At 33.1% G+C, this 13,609-nt stretch overlaps 1 protein-coding gene across 3 annotated transcripts in view; it reads right to left on the bottom strand.

The window, feature by feature from the left end:
* The window catches only part of BRWD3 (bromodomain and WD repeat domain containing 3), a 132,691-nt gene that overhangs the window by 61,492 nt on the left and 57,590 nt on the right, over nucleotides 1-13,609 (bottom strand). For all 3 annotated transcript variants that reach the window (XM_051827378.2, XM_051827379.2, XM_070066568.1), the window contains 6 exons: nucleotides 11,569-11,669; nucleotides 11,033-11,103; nucleotides 10,002-10,102; nucleotides 6,925-6,965; nucleotides 4,323-4,427; nucleotides 2,565-2,718 (listed from right to left, as the gene is read on the bottom strand). In XM_051827378.2, coding sequence (XP_051683338.1) covers nucleotides 2,565-2,718; nucleotides 4,323-4,427; nucleotides 6,925-6,965; nucleotides 10,002-10,102; nucleotides 11,033-11,103; nucleotides 11,569-11,669 — 573 coding nt within the window. The remainder of the gene's footprint in view (nucleotides 1-2,564; nucleotides 2,719-4,322; nucleotides 4,428-6,924; nucleotides 6,966-10,001; nucleotides 10,103-11,032; nucleotides 11,104-11,568; nucleotides 11,670-13,609) is intronic.

Below are 13,609 nucleotides of genomic sequence, written 5' to 3'. Positions count from 1 at the left end.
CATTGTGGTCGTTTGGGGAGTGAACCAGTGGATGGAAGACTTTTCTCTCTGCATCTGCCTCTCTATAACTGCATTTTTCAAATAAATAAATCTTAAAAAAAAAGTGTAGAGTGTTAGATGAATAGACTTAATTCCATTACAATACCATCACTGCTGAAAATTTACCCAAGCTCTTCCCACTAACTACTGAGGAGGTTCCTTCCTTTCTATAACAAAATTCCATGCTCTACAATCACTCTGACATATCAAATATTATCTCATGTCCCTAATCAGTTAATAATAAAGGTGCTTTATTAAACTCAAATGATAATGAGACAACTATTTCAGTACATTGTGGGAAAGAGTCTTTTAAACAGAAATGTTGTTTTTGGTCATATGACTTAGGGCATAGGCATTGGATCATGGGCTATAACACCTGGTCCAAATCAGTAATGTTTTAAGATTTATCATCTGCCAAATTTGTCTTTATTGATCACAGTTCTATTTCCAACGCCCCACAAAAGCCTAAATTATCATCATGCCTCATTCTGGCTACTAGTATCATCTGGCTGACTGTAGACTCCTACAATCTATCTGCACTCCTACAATCACTCTTATCCCATACCAATCTATTTGTTCTACAGCAGTCAGAATTACAAGGTATTTTTCAAAAGCAAAACTCATGCCATTCCATAAAATCCTTCAATCGTTTCCTATTGATCTTAGAATAGATCCTACACCACCTTGAATATTCTTGTCCCTGTTAACTTCTTCACACTTATCTGGACAGACTGTTTTCTTCTCTCTGTGCTCTACCTCAGGACATTTGTACATGCAGTTCCAGATTTCTAGAAGGAATTCCAAACCTCCTTACCTAAAAGTATTTACTGATCTCCTACCATGTAGGGACAACAAATAAACTTAACAAGAAAATATCAGGTAGTGATAAACACTGATAAAAAATAAAGCAAGGTGATCTAACAAGACAAAGACTGGAAGATAAGTTGAAATATTTGATGAGGGAAGGCCTAATCCAAGGAGTGACATTCAAACTGAAATCTAGGTAATTCCTACTTATCTTTGAAATCATAAGCAAAACTTTACTTTCTTGGGAAGCTTTCTCTGATCCTCCTCCAGATTTCGTCACCTTGGTAGAAGCTGGCATAGCATCTTGTACTTTCCTTTCCTAACATTATTTGATTAAAAGTTCTTCTCACTTAATAGACTGTTAACCCCAGAAGGAAAAGAACTCTGTTTAATTTACCATTTATTCCTAACATCTAATCCAGTGCCTTGTACAGAGTGGATGGTCAAAAAGCATTTGCTGAATAGAACTTTAAGCCCCACCGAGACCCTAATGTGAAAACTGCTGTAACTGAAAAATTAAGTACTGTATCAAAATTAAGTAGACTTGACTGTTACAAGGATGTGTATTCTAAAATTCCTTCAGTAAAATTCACTGAAAACAGATGTTAAGACCATGGAAACAGAGCCACAAAACAAGACTCTAAATTAAGGTACTTATTAAGACAGAATTTTACATGAACCTATAAAACCAATGACTACAGCAAAGCTTTTGAAATTCTGATTTTAGAGATACAGGCTTGAACTGTTTAATACTGTAGCTGCTAGCCACATATGGCTATTAAGTATTTGAAATGCAGCTAGTCCAAACTGAGATATTCTTTAAGTTGAAACACACACTAAATTTCAAAGGTTTAGCATGGAAAAAAATATATAATAACATTTCAGTTATAATTTCTATATTAATTGCATGTTAGAATGCTACTATTTGGAAAATATTTTTAAATTGTTTTTACCTGCTATAGTTTACTTTTTTAATTGTAGTTACCAGAAAAATTAATAATGCATATATGGTCTATATTATATTCCCACTGGAGCAAACAATACAAGCTTTTCTAGACACACCAATAGATAAATGTATCAGGGAATAGAGAAAGCCAAAATGAATTAAGCATTGACTCAAAGATAAAAGGAAAAACTAAAACTCAATAACAAAGTACCAACTTTTTAATTAGGAAAAATGATTGGGAAGTATATGAAGATAAACTCCAACTCCTCCCACAATCAAACAAATCTTTAGAACCTCAGAGGCCTTGGGCTGATTATCTTACACATGAGTCAAATAAGGATCATGTATGGTACACAACAAAAGGTGAGTTGAGTTGTTAGTCTAAACCCTGTTACTTATCACTGTATAAACTATATGGCAATCGTTAGGCCTTCTCTCATTAAAACACTTAAAAATTGATCACTGAAGCAGATGTGAAACAAGGCTTTTAAATGGAATTTGAATTCAATCACACAAAACTGTCAAACATCAACTGCACCCATGTTCTTTCTCCTATTACTTCTATCAGCTTTTCCTATCACAAACACCTGTATTGCAGCATTTTACTATGAAAACTGTATTTTTAAAAAGAAAAATGAACATGTAACCCTTTTCTGCTATTTCTTTCTTTAACCTATACTTCTTGAATAAACTATTCATATAACATAGAATAAACAGGATACCTCTAAAATAGTAACAATGAAAAACCTCAGACCCTCCTAAAAATACTTACAGATAATGTATGAAGAAGCTGCCCTGTAAAAGAATTCCATACTTTCAAAAGGAAATTGTTCACTGCAGTAATAACTGTGGTGTCATAGCGATCCCAGGCCACCATAGTCACCTTAAGTTTAGTGACCTTGTCTTCTGCAGATGGCATATTATTCCTAAACAACAGAAATTAGCAATATTCATAATTTGTTTTTAACAAAGGTGTATGCGAAATAGCAAATTATGACATTATTTCTCCAACAGCATGAACCTGTTTCAATGAAAAGATCCTTACTATACTTTTAAGTGCCTACAAAAGAAAAAAATACATGGACCTGACCAAACATTGCCCATAAACTTATTTCAGGGGGAAAAAAGACTCAACACTGACCAAAAAGTTACTTGAGAACAAAACAAAAAAGAAACTAGAGGGGCCAGCACTGTGGCGCAGTAGGTAATCCTCCACCTGTGGCACTGGCATCCCATGTGGGCACCAGTTCTAATTCTGGCTGTTCCTCTTCTGATCCAGCCCTCTGCTGTGGCCTGGGAAAGCAGCAGAAAAGGGCCCAAGCACTTGGGCCCCCACACCTGCATGGGAGACCAGGAAGAAGCTCCTGGCTCCTGGCTTCAGATTGGCCCAGCTATTTGGGGAGTGAATCAGTGGATGGAAGACCTTTCTCTTTGTCTCTCCCTATGTCTATAACTCTGCCTCTCAAATAAATAACATTTTTTAAAAAAAGAAACTAGAAAAAAAATCTACAATTACCCTAAAAATAACAAAGTTATAAGTGGCTACCACAAAGTATGAAAACATATAGTGGCCATTTTATTCCTTTAAATATTATTTTCTTAAAAACTAAAGGACTTGTAAAGAAGCAATAGGAGATTAACTTTTTTGTTTGTCTATGAGCACAGTCAGTTCTATTTTTTTATTAATGGGGAATTAATTAATTTCAGAATCACACCGTAATGAAATTATAGTGTCCCAATGAAGTAATTATTTATCTTCCAACAAACCATGAAGAAAATAAAACAGAAAGCTAAGTGTACATACAACATTGGTTAGAAATGGGAATGCTAACAGTAAGAAATACTATAAAAATATCCTCAGTAAATTAGAAAAATGGCAAATGTATCATATTTAATAGAGACAATCTCCAAAATAGAAAGTAATACAGGCAAGGGCAGGCAACTGGCTTATCAGTAAACACACTGCTTGGGATGCCTGCATCCCATATTGGAAAACCTGCTTTTGAAGCTCAGTTCCATTCCCAATTCTAGCTTCCTTCTAATACACACCATGGTAGGCAGCAGGTGCAGCTCAAGTAGTTGGGCCCCTACCACAAATATGGAAGACCTGATTTGAGTTATGGCTCCTGGCTTTAGCCTCAGCCCAGACCCAGTCATTATGAGCATTTAAGGAGTGAACCAATGGATGGGAGCTTTTGCTCTTTCTCTGTCTCTCAAATTAAATACACACACACACACACACACACACAGGCTTATAGAACATTAAGGCAGAGAATGATTCTGTGGGCATCAGTATAGCACAATACACCAGAATTCTGAACTAGTCACCAATGCTCCAATCTATCAACAGCAAGAGGCAATTAGAGACATGCAAGTTTCATGTCTACCAATTAACTTCAAACTCTTTGCTATTGTAAAAAGATATTCATGTTCATTATAACATATGTAATGTAAAATAATGTATAACAGATAATATGTAATAAAAAATATACCACATATAACCAGTGAAATATCTAATATCCATTCTTACCCAGTCATTTTAGTAGCCATATCTAGCACTATACTCTTCCATTCTTGCTGTTGATATTGCCAAATTCTTGCTGTTCCATCTCTACTTCCACTAACAAATCTTAAACTAGAAAGAAAGAGTTAAAATAACTTTGTTACTTTTCTCCAAAATGGACATCACTTTTTTTCTTTGTATAAAGGTATTATGTTCAAACACATACACTACCAGGAGAAATGTAAAATGCTGCAAACCACTTTGAGAAAATAGTTTGGCAGTTCCTCAGAATGCTAAACATAAGAATTACCACTGACCCACTCCCAGGTATATATCTAAGAGAAATGAAAACATAAGTCCACACAAAAATGTATATACTAATATTCATGGCAGCCTTAGTTAGAATATGCCAAATGTCTATCAGCAAATAAATGGATAAAGAAAATATGGTATGTTTATGCAATGGGCTATTATTCAGCAATAAAGAGGAATGAAATAATGACAGGTGCTGCAACATGGATGAATCTTGAAGGGGCAAAGGTATAAAGACAAAGAGTAGCTTAATAGCAGCCCAGAGCTATGATGGAGAGAGAGGATTAGGAGTTTGCAAGTAAAAGGATTGGGCTTTCCTGATGGGGAGATAAAAATGTTCTAAAATTGACTGTGGTGACAATTGCACAAACTTATAAACATATTAAAAACCATTCCATTTTGTGTTATCCGAATTATGTACAATGAAGATGTTATTTTAAAATAATAAATTCATTGACCTACAACTTTGTCACTATTAACGTTAGTTTCTGTTTCTTTCAGACACTGTAAAATACATGTGTATATACTTATACATTTTCCCCTATAGGAAATAGAATAGCACTACATATAACTTTTTTTCTAGCTTAACTGTATTTTGTCTATCTATTTCTATGTTTACAAGTATAAAGCTATCTTCAGTTTTATTAAATGTTTAAGTATGAATGCACTAAAATGCCTTAATGGTCAATATTTACATTGTTTTCCGTCTCCACTATTATAATGTTGTGATGAACATCTCTATACATATTTGTACAACCTTATACATATCTTTGTTGAGTCAAAGAGTAGGTACATTTTTAAAGCTTTTGATGTATATAGCCAAATTGCTTCCCTGAAAATCTCTCCCAAAAAACAATTTATAATCTAATCAAAAGTTGTAGGAGCGAGTCTGCTTTCTCAAAACCTTTGGATATATTGGGCATTATCATTTTTCTTTATCTTGTCATTCTGAAAGAAAAAAATGTTACTGTTATTTTAATTTTAACTTATATGTCCTTAGTTATTATTAAAATTGTCTATTTTTGATGTGTTTATTGCCCAATAAGATAATGTATTTAATTCTTAAAGGAAAAAGGCAACAAATTAAAAATTCAGATTATTCTAGTATGAAAGAATAGTAGCTATTCAAATTTTCTAGTATGTAACTCACTATAGTGCAAATAAGTCAACCTGAAAATTGGAGATTTTGTCATTCCTAATAGACACTACTCTTTGTGGTCTATTATTATTTATTTCCACATATAACAAAGTGAACAAATTCATCATTATAATCAGCCACTGACCCACAAATATTTAAAAATATTTTAAAATATTTAAAAATAAAATATTTTAAAATTTTGAAAAATTATAAACACCCACATAAAGTCCCTACAGACATACATGGATACAAATTTATGCTAACTAGTTATAGCTGTAAATCCATTCTAGGTCAATTTTTAGAACAGGGCAGATTATCATCTTGGGAAGAGACATTTTACAGGGTACACAGATATCTATATACGATTTCTGAGTTAACACACATAGGGGATATGTATCATATGACTAGTAGAGATAATAAGAAGATGTTCAGAAGAAGTCAAGATAGCTAAAAGCTAGAACACTCAGGAAACATTTCAGTTAGGGCATGAACCTTAAAAAGAAGTTAAGAATTAGATAAGAATAGAAAAGAGAAAGGGAGAGAGAAGAAAGGAAAATGGAGGGAAAATGAGAGGGGGGATGTAGGAAGAAAAGAAAAAAGAGATTAGGAGAAGGTAGGGAATGGCATTTCCAGTTAGAAATGATATGAGGAAAAGTATAAGAAAAGGAATGATGAGATAATATATACAAGATGACAGGAACAAAATAGTAAATGAATTAGGCCAGGTCTAAGGATTTATAAGGGAAATAACAGAGAAGAAAAGAATGTAGTTCAAAGTCAAGTTGTAGGGAACCCTGAATGCTAGGCTGCCAAAAGAAAATTCTGAATTCTATTCCATAGAGAGAGCAGGAAAACTGAAGATTTCTGAACAGAACAATATTGATCTGGTAGAGACTGACAGGTCAAATAACAGAAACCTTGACTAAGGTGGGTAGTAACAGAAATGGAATGGAAAGAGCAAAATAAACCAAAAAGGAAAGCATTCAGAAAGAACTGAAAGACAATGGCTACTACTTAGATTGAGTTGGAAAGGTAAGGATATCATCCAAGACAGACAACAGCTTTCAACCTATGTGACTCGATAGAGTAAGATGTCCACAGTAGAGGTAGCTACTTCTGAGAAATTAGTAATAAAACATATCAAACATCTGTTTACCCACATATGTACTAAATAATTACCTGTCTCCATTGTTACAGAACTGAACAGCAACAACTTTATCCTAAGATATAAAACAATAGATTTTTAGTTAAAATGAACTTATTTATAAAATGGATAAAGTGTTCTTCCCCTGAAATTCACATATACAAGCATCATGGAACAAATTTTTAATGTAATTTTAAGAAAGAAACGGTTGGACGGAGACAAAGTGAAGGAGGGAGGGAATATTATATTCTCAGAACTGTATCTATGAAATATATTGAACCTGTTAAAAACTGAAAAAAATTTAAAAGAAATAAAAATAAAATTAAGAAGGAATAAAACCACTTTAATTTCCAAAAAAAATAATGAAGCTTGAAAACAATGTATTAGCTAGGGAGGAATACTTACTGGAAGTAATTTGAAATAAACCAGACATAAACAGTCCTGACTTATACACCATATCTCAAAAGAAACATAATTCTAGGGATCAGCACTGTGGTACAGAAGGTAAAGCCACTGCTTGCAGTGCTGGCATCCCATATGGGTGCTGGTTTGAATACCAGCTGCTCCACATCTGATACAGCTCTCTGCTAATGTGCTTGGGAAAGCAGAAGATGGCCCAAGTGCTTGGGCCCCTGCACCCATGTGGGAGACCTGGAAGAAGCTTCCTAGCTCCTGGCTTTGCCTGGCCCAGCTCTGACCACTGTAGCCATTTGGGGAGTAAACCAGCAGATGGAAGATCTCTGTCTCTTCCTCTCTCTCTTTCTCTTTCTCTCCCTCTCCCCCTCCCTCTGCCTTTCAAATAAATCAATAAATCTTTTAAAAAATATAATTCTAAAGAGGTATTAGCCTGTTTTGTCCCTCATAATAAGACAGCATAGTAATCTATGGCACTACCTTAAAATACTGCTTTGTAACAGTTGAATTAAATTTCCCACTTTTCTGAAATTCAGAAAACAAATCAATCATATCCCATTTCCTATGTGGTTTATTTATCTTATAATGGATTCAGGTAATAGTCTAAAGGTATTACATTTTAGACACCACTGTTTAATCTTTATATAATATTATGGCAAGGTTAAAGTATTTGTCAAAGTTTTCAACTTCCTTCAGTTTATTCCTTGTTAATAAAGCTAAAGTCCACCCATTCAAATGTTGGACATGATTTCTCAAACTCACTTACTAAATTGAACATGAAATTCACTTTTAATGAGTAGCTAAAACTAAATATTTTTATATTCAATTATTTTGTAAACTGTTTTCATATATTCAGAGGTATCTTCAATTCTTACTATTTAATGATTTCACTGTGATATTTATCTGAGAGATTCTGGATTCTGCCAGTTGCAGTAACTGATTTTATATGTTTTAAAAGAACATCTTATTTTTAGTCACTGACCGCCACCACTGATTAAAACAGGAAATTTTATTTTTCAGACTTTTTCTTCTTAAATGTGTCCCTGCAAATAAAGCTCTACTAAACCAAGTTCTCTTCGTTTTTTCACACCTCAATTATTTCCCATTCAAGTGTTCCCTCTTTCTCAAAAAACCTGACTACACGTGTATATACACCCTACTTGGGCGGCAACTGTAAAGTTATCTCCTTGGCGTGCTCTAGCAAAAATGGGAGTTCCTCCACATAATGTCTCAGACTTAAATTTTTAAATGCATTTTTCCTAAGTTTTTTTTTTTCTTTCACAATCTAAACAACACTCCAGGATTTTAGTATCTAGGAATTAAATAACAGCATGGCGAAAGCTTCAATGGTTCAGTAAGCTTTCAAAAGGAGACCCTTCAATTATATTTGCATACTAGGACAAAAAGGAAGAGACTGTTTCCAAAAGTTCCAGGAGATTTCTAACAGGAGTCTGTTTGCTTTACCACAAACGTCAGGAACACAACTGATTTGGTAACTTGCAAAATATATTTTAAAAAATGATCTTTCAGGGAAATTTTATGTTATTGATGCATAGCAATACTATTCCAAGTTAAGTATCAATAATAATAATAACAGTAACATTAAGACTTGCAAAGCTCAGTGTTTTAAATTACTGACTATATAGCTTTACAATGAGGCACATAAAAGATATACAGTGAACAGAAACAGAATACTTCCATATCCCACAGTAAATAATTATTAAATGACAAAAGAAAGGAAGAAAACATCCATGAAAGGTACAAAGGGATATAACCAAACAACAGTGCTCTCATCTTCCTGAAAAAGCCACAGGATACTAGGGACAGACCAAAAGGACAAGTGTCAGCCAACAATGGCTTTCACCCCAGACATAAACCTATTCCCTGTATATAAGATTGTTATCAATAACTAGGAGGAAATAGACTTTACAAGGCTTCACTGAATCAAACAATCATAATAAGTTCAATAAGTTATATTCAGTAAAAGAAACTTTGGGGGCCAGCAACGTAGCATAGTGGGTTAAGTAACCACCTGCAAAGCCATAAAGGCGCTGGTTCTTGTCCCAACTGCTCGACTTTCATCCACCTCTCTGCTAATGTGCCTGGGAAAAGCTGCAGAAGATGGCTCAAGTGCTTGGGCCCCTGTCACTCACATGAGAGACCTTAAGAAGCTCCTGGCCTTGCTCTGGCCCAGCCCTGGCTGTTGTGGATACTTGGGGAGCAAACCAGTGGATAGAAGCGCTCTCTCTCTCTCTCTCTCTCGCTCTCTCTCTCTGTAATGCTGTCTTTCAAATAAATAAATCTTTAAAAGAAAAAAAACTAAGACACTTCTTCTCCAAGACATACTCAATATCTTTTTTAAACTGTATAGATTTTAAGTGATGCGCAGTTCATATAACTAATAAAATACAGCAGGCTAAACACAGGACTTTCAAAAACTATTACTACAATGCATGTCTACAGATATATAAAACATTTATGTGTATATATACATATTCATTTTCCAATAATCAAAAGAATACATCTTAAAGATTTTAAATGCAGTAAATCCAGGATTTCACACTATTTTCATTACTAAAAAGACATCTTGCCATAAAATTTTAGGACTAATCTGTATTAAAGTAGGGTACAGAAAAACATAAATAAAACCAACTTTCCAAGGGTATTAACATATTTAGGTTTCTCAGTTTGTTCTTACCGTATGTGATTCTAGTTCAGCAATTTTCTCAGGGATGTCAGAACCCAAATAATATATTCTAATCACATGGTCAGTGCTACCTGTTGTAATGAACATACCACCTGGAAGATTAAAACAAACAAGCATAGTACCATAGAACTTTAAAAAACCTGATTGCTTCATTAGTCATGCTAACCAATGAGTAAAAAGGCTTCAAAAACCACAAAGTTTTCTTCTCTTAAATATACACCAACATTTCAGAGAAAAAGAAGCGAAATTTAAGTAAAGAGAATATTTCGGATAGATATTATCTTTTACCTAACAAAATCCACCAAATATATGGTAAATACAGGCTTATGGACCATAAATATTAAAGGTCACAACCTTGAGAGATTCATTCTTCATATTTTGTGTACAAAACAAAATTTCAAAATTATTTATCAGTTGATTTTTTCTCCTTACTACCATGGTGGTCAAAGAGTAAAAACTCAATGACTTCCGGGATGATAAAAAAGTTTAGAAACAAAGGGTGATGATGTATACAAACCAATGTAAATATTATGCCACAGAACTGGATCCTTAAATATGGTTGAAATGGATAATATTTACGCTATATATATTTTACCACAATAAAAAATAAGAAAAGAAAGGTTACCTAGTATAGGATTCTTAGCAGTAGAAAAGTCTATGTAAACACACATTGTAAAAGTGTCTTCTATATGCAACCAAAGCATATGTTTTCTGTAAAATCAAGACAGGACTTTTTGTTGAATTGGGGAAGGGAGTGCTGTACATTTTTATTAGTGGGTCTCTGGGGTCAAGGAGATTTGTTTTTTACCAGGTAAAATCTACATTATATAAAAAATTAATTAGTGAGTAAAAAAATTCAACTGCTTTTACATGTGAATTAGAGCCCAAAAAGGTTCATCTATTATAACATGTGGTTCACATTTTGGGTACACTCCCATTCACACTCAGATATATGTCTTTCCTCATAAAAACTGGATCACTTAATATTTTGGGAACTCAAAACATTCAATTTTTACACATACCAGAGCTGAAAGATGAACAAGATATCTGAACTCCAGGTCTGGATCTCTCAGTAAATTTTACTGGGCGATCTCTAAAGAGAAAGGATGTTTTTATTTTCCATCATGCTCATGTAATAGACAAGAATCTTAGTACATTTCAGGATACTGGTTGGTTTATCATAAATACTATAGAGAAAACTAAAATAAAGTGGCCAGTAAGTACTATAGTCATAATTCAGATTAAAAAATCCTTTATTCCTTGAAATATAATTTATGCTATCAGTTTTATTGCTACAGCTTTATAAGCATATTACTGTTACTACTACTTATATAATCAAAGTCTTAACAAAATAAGATATGAAACTCCTTATAAAATTTTGTATAAATTAGATAATCTTTTCCATATTGATTTCATAATAATTTTATTCTAAAATCTCTAACAACCAATTAAAATAGGTATAGAGACTATATTATACTTAAATATATGGCCTAATAAAGAATCAAGGTAATAAAATGCTTGATTTTTTTCAAAATTTCAAAACCACTTCTAAACTTACCTAAATTTCATTGTTTTTACATGCCACTGCCAGAAACAAATTGTTCCATCAGCACCAGTAGAAGTGAGGTATCTGGTTGTGCCTTTAGTTGATGGACAAAACTTAAACAAAAAAAATCTGATTCAAATACAAAGTTTTCATTTTCAAACTAACTTCAAACACAGCATGTTTTCAGTACATATAATTGAAATAAATTCACTTAAGAATTTTAATTTCAATGGATTAAATTTCCTAGATAAATATCCTATAAAAATTTAAGATATAAAAAACCTGAAGAAAAATAGTATTTAAATCTGGAATAAAATATTTCAGTCCTGTGGCCAGTATTGTGGCATAGAGGATAAAGGCTCCAGCAGCAACTCCTGTATCCCATTTGGGCACCAGTTTGTGTCCTGGCTGATCCACTTCTGATCCAGCAAAAGATGGCCCAAGTATCTGGGCCCATGCTACCCATGTGGGAGACCTGGAAGAAGCTCCTGTCTTCGGCCAGGCCCAGCCCTGGACATTGCAGCCACCTAGGGAGTGAACCAGCAGATGCAAGATCTCTCTCTGTCTTTCTGTCTCTCTCTCTCTTTGTAACTGCCTTTCAACTAATTAACTAAATATTTTCCAAATAAATTCATTCCTACATAATTATTTTTAACTTATTTAACATTACTTAACATTTAAAATTAATGTTTTTAATCATGTTAATGGAGAATAAACTTACAAACTCATTACCAACAACACCAATACAAATTTGTTAAATATACATTTATATAGCAACAATTGTATAGTTCACAGGCATAAGTATATCTGAGAAGAAATGATTAGGAAATAAAGTATTTGGTCTCTCATATTTTACTTTAAAGTTCAACTTTAATTAAGTGTGATATCAATGTTTTCCTTTTAAAGTGTAAGACAATTTCATTTGTCTTCATGGATAATGTAAAATAGGTCAAATCTTTGTTGATGTAATTTTGGAAGAAAAAGCATATACTTAAGTTGCTCATGTAAATGCCCACCATTGCAGATAACATCATGGCCCTTTATCATGTAGGCTTTCCAGGCTCTGACTTTTAGCATTTTTAGTATTTTAAATGTCCTCAGGAAGCAATAACAGAGAATCTAAGAGCTCCTGAGCTCCTGATGCCTGGACACAGGAAAAAGTTGAAAATCAAATGAGAATCCCTAGCATGCCCATGAGTTTTTAAAATGCCAAGTGGAGATAATAAACAATTTCATTGAGATAATGATTAAGGATCAAAATATATAGGATTGGAGCATACTTTGAACTCCAACACAAGATGATCATATAAGTATTAGAGCTTATTCACTTCATTTTTTTGTTTGGATACACAGAACCTCAAAAGACTATAGAATTGAATTCAAATAAAAGTTATCAATTAACATTATAAATTAATAACTTAATATACAGTAAATAAATCTAGATTCAGCATGCCTATACTTTTTTTCTTCTGAAATAGAAAAGCTCACATTAGAAAGCTTAATCACCAATCTATAGCAAAGTCCACAAATTTTGGCCTACACATCAAATCCAGCTTTCCATCTGTTTTTATAAATGAAAATTTATTAGTACAGTCATTTTATACTATGATTGTTTCTGTACTACAAGACCATAATTGAGGAGTTGTGACAGATTATATGGCTGGCAAAGAATAAGGTATTTTCTATTTGGCCTGTAAACTTGCCCATATCTTACCTATAATAATGAGAAAATTAACCATGAAATTGTGTATTTTATTAAGTTCTATGAAGCACTGAAACCTTTATTATCCCTATTACATTAGATTTCATTCATCAATCATAAAAATCATGTTAGAGATTGTTTTTTAAAAATGTGTATTTCTAATATACAATTAATACATATCTGCTATGAAAAATTCAGGCAGTATAGAAAACCAGAATAAAAGCAACTTATACCACTCAGAAATAACCAATATTAAGTTATAATTTTATTTCAAATTTGTTAAAAATGAGAAAAAGAAACTAGAAGGATAATACACCACAATATTAGTAGAAACAGTCAGTGAATAAATAA

Source organism: Oryctolagus cuniculus, chromosome X (genome assembly GCF_964237555.1).
Source record: "Oryctolagus cuniculus chromosome X, mOryCun1.1, whole genome shotgun sequence".
Taxonomy (NCBI): domain Eukaryota; kingdom Metazoa; phylum Chordata; class Mammalia; order Lagomorpha; family Leporidae; genus Oryctolagus; species Oryctolagus cuniculus.
The sequence above is the reverse complement of the archived record's forward strand: the minus strand, read 5'-3'. Positions and strand labels throughout refer to the sequence as shown.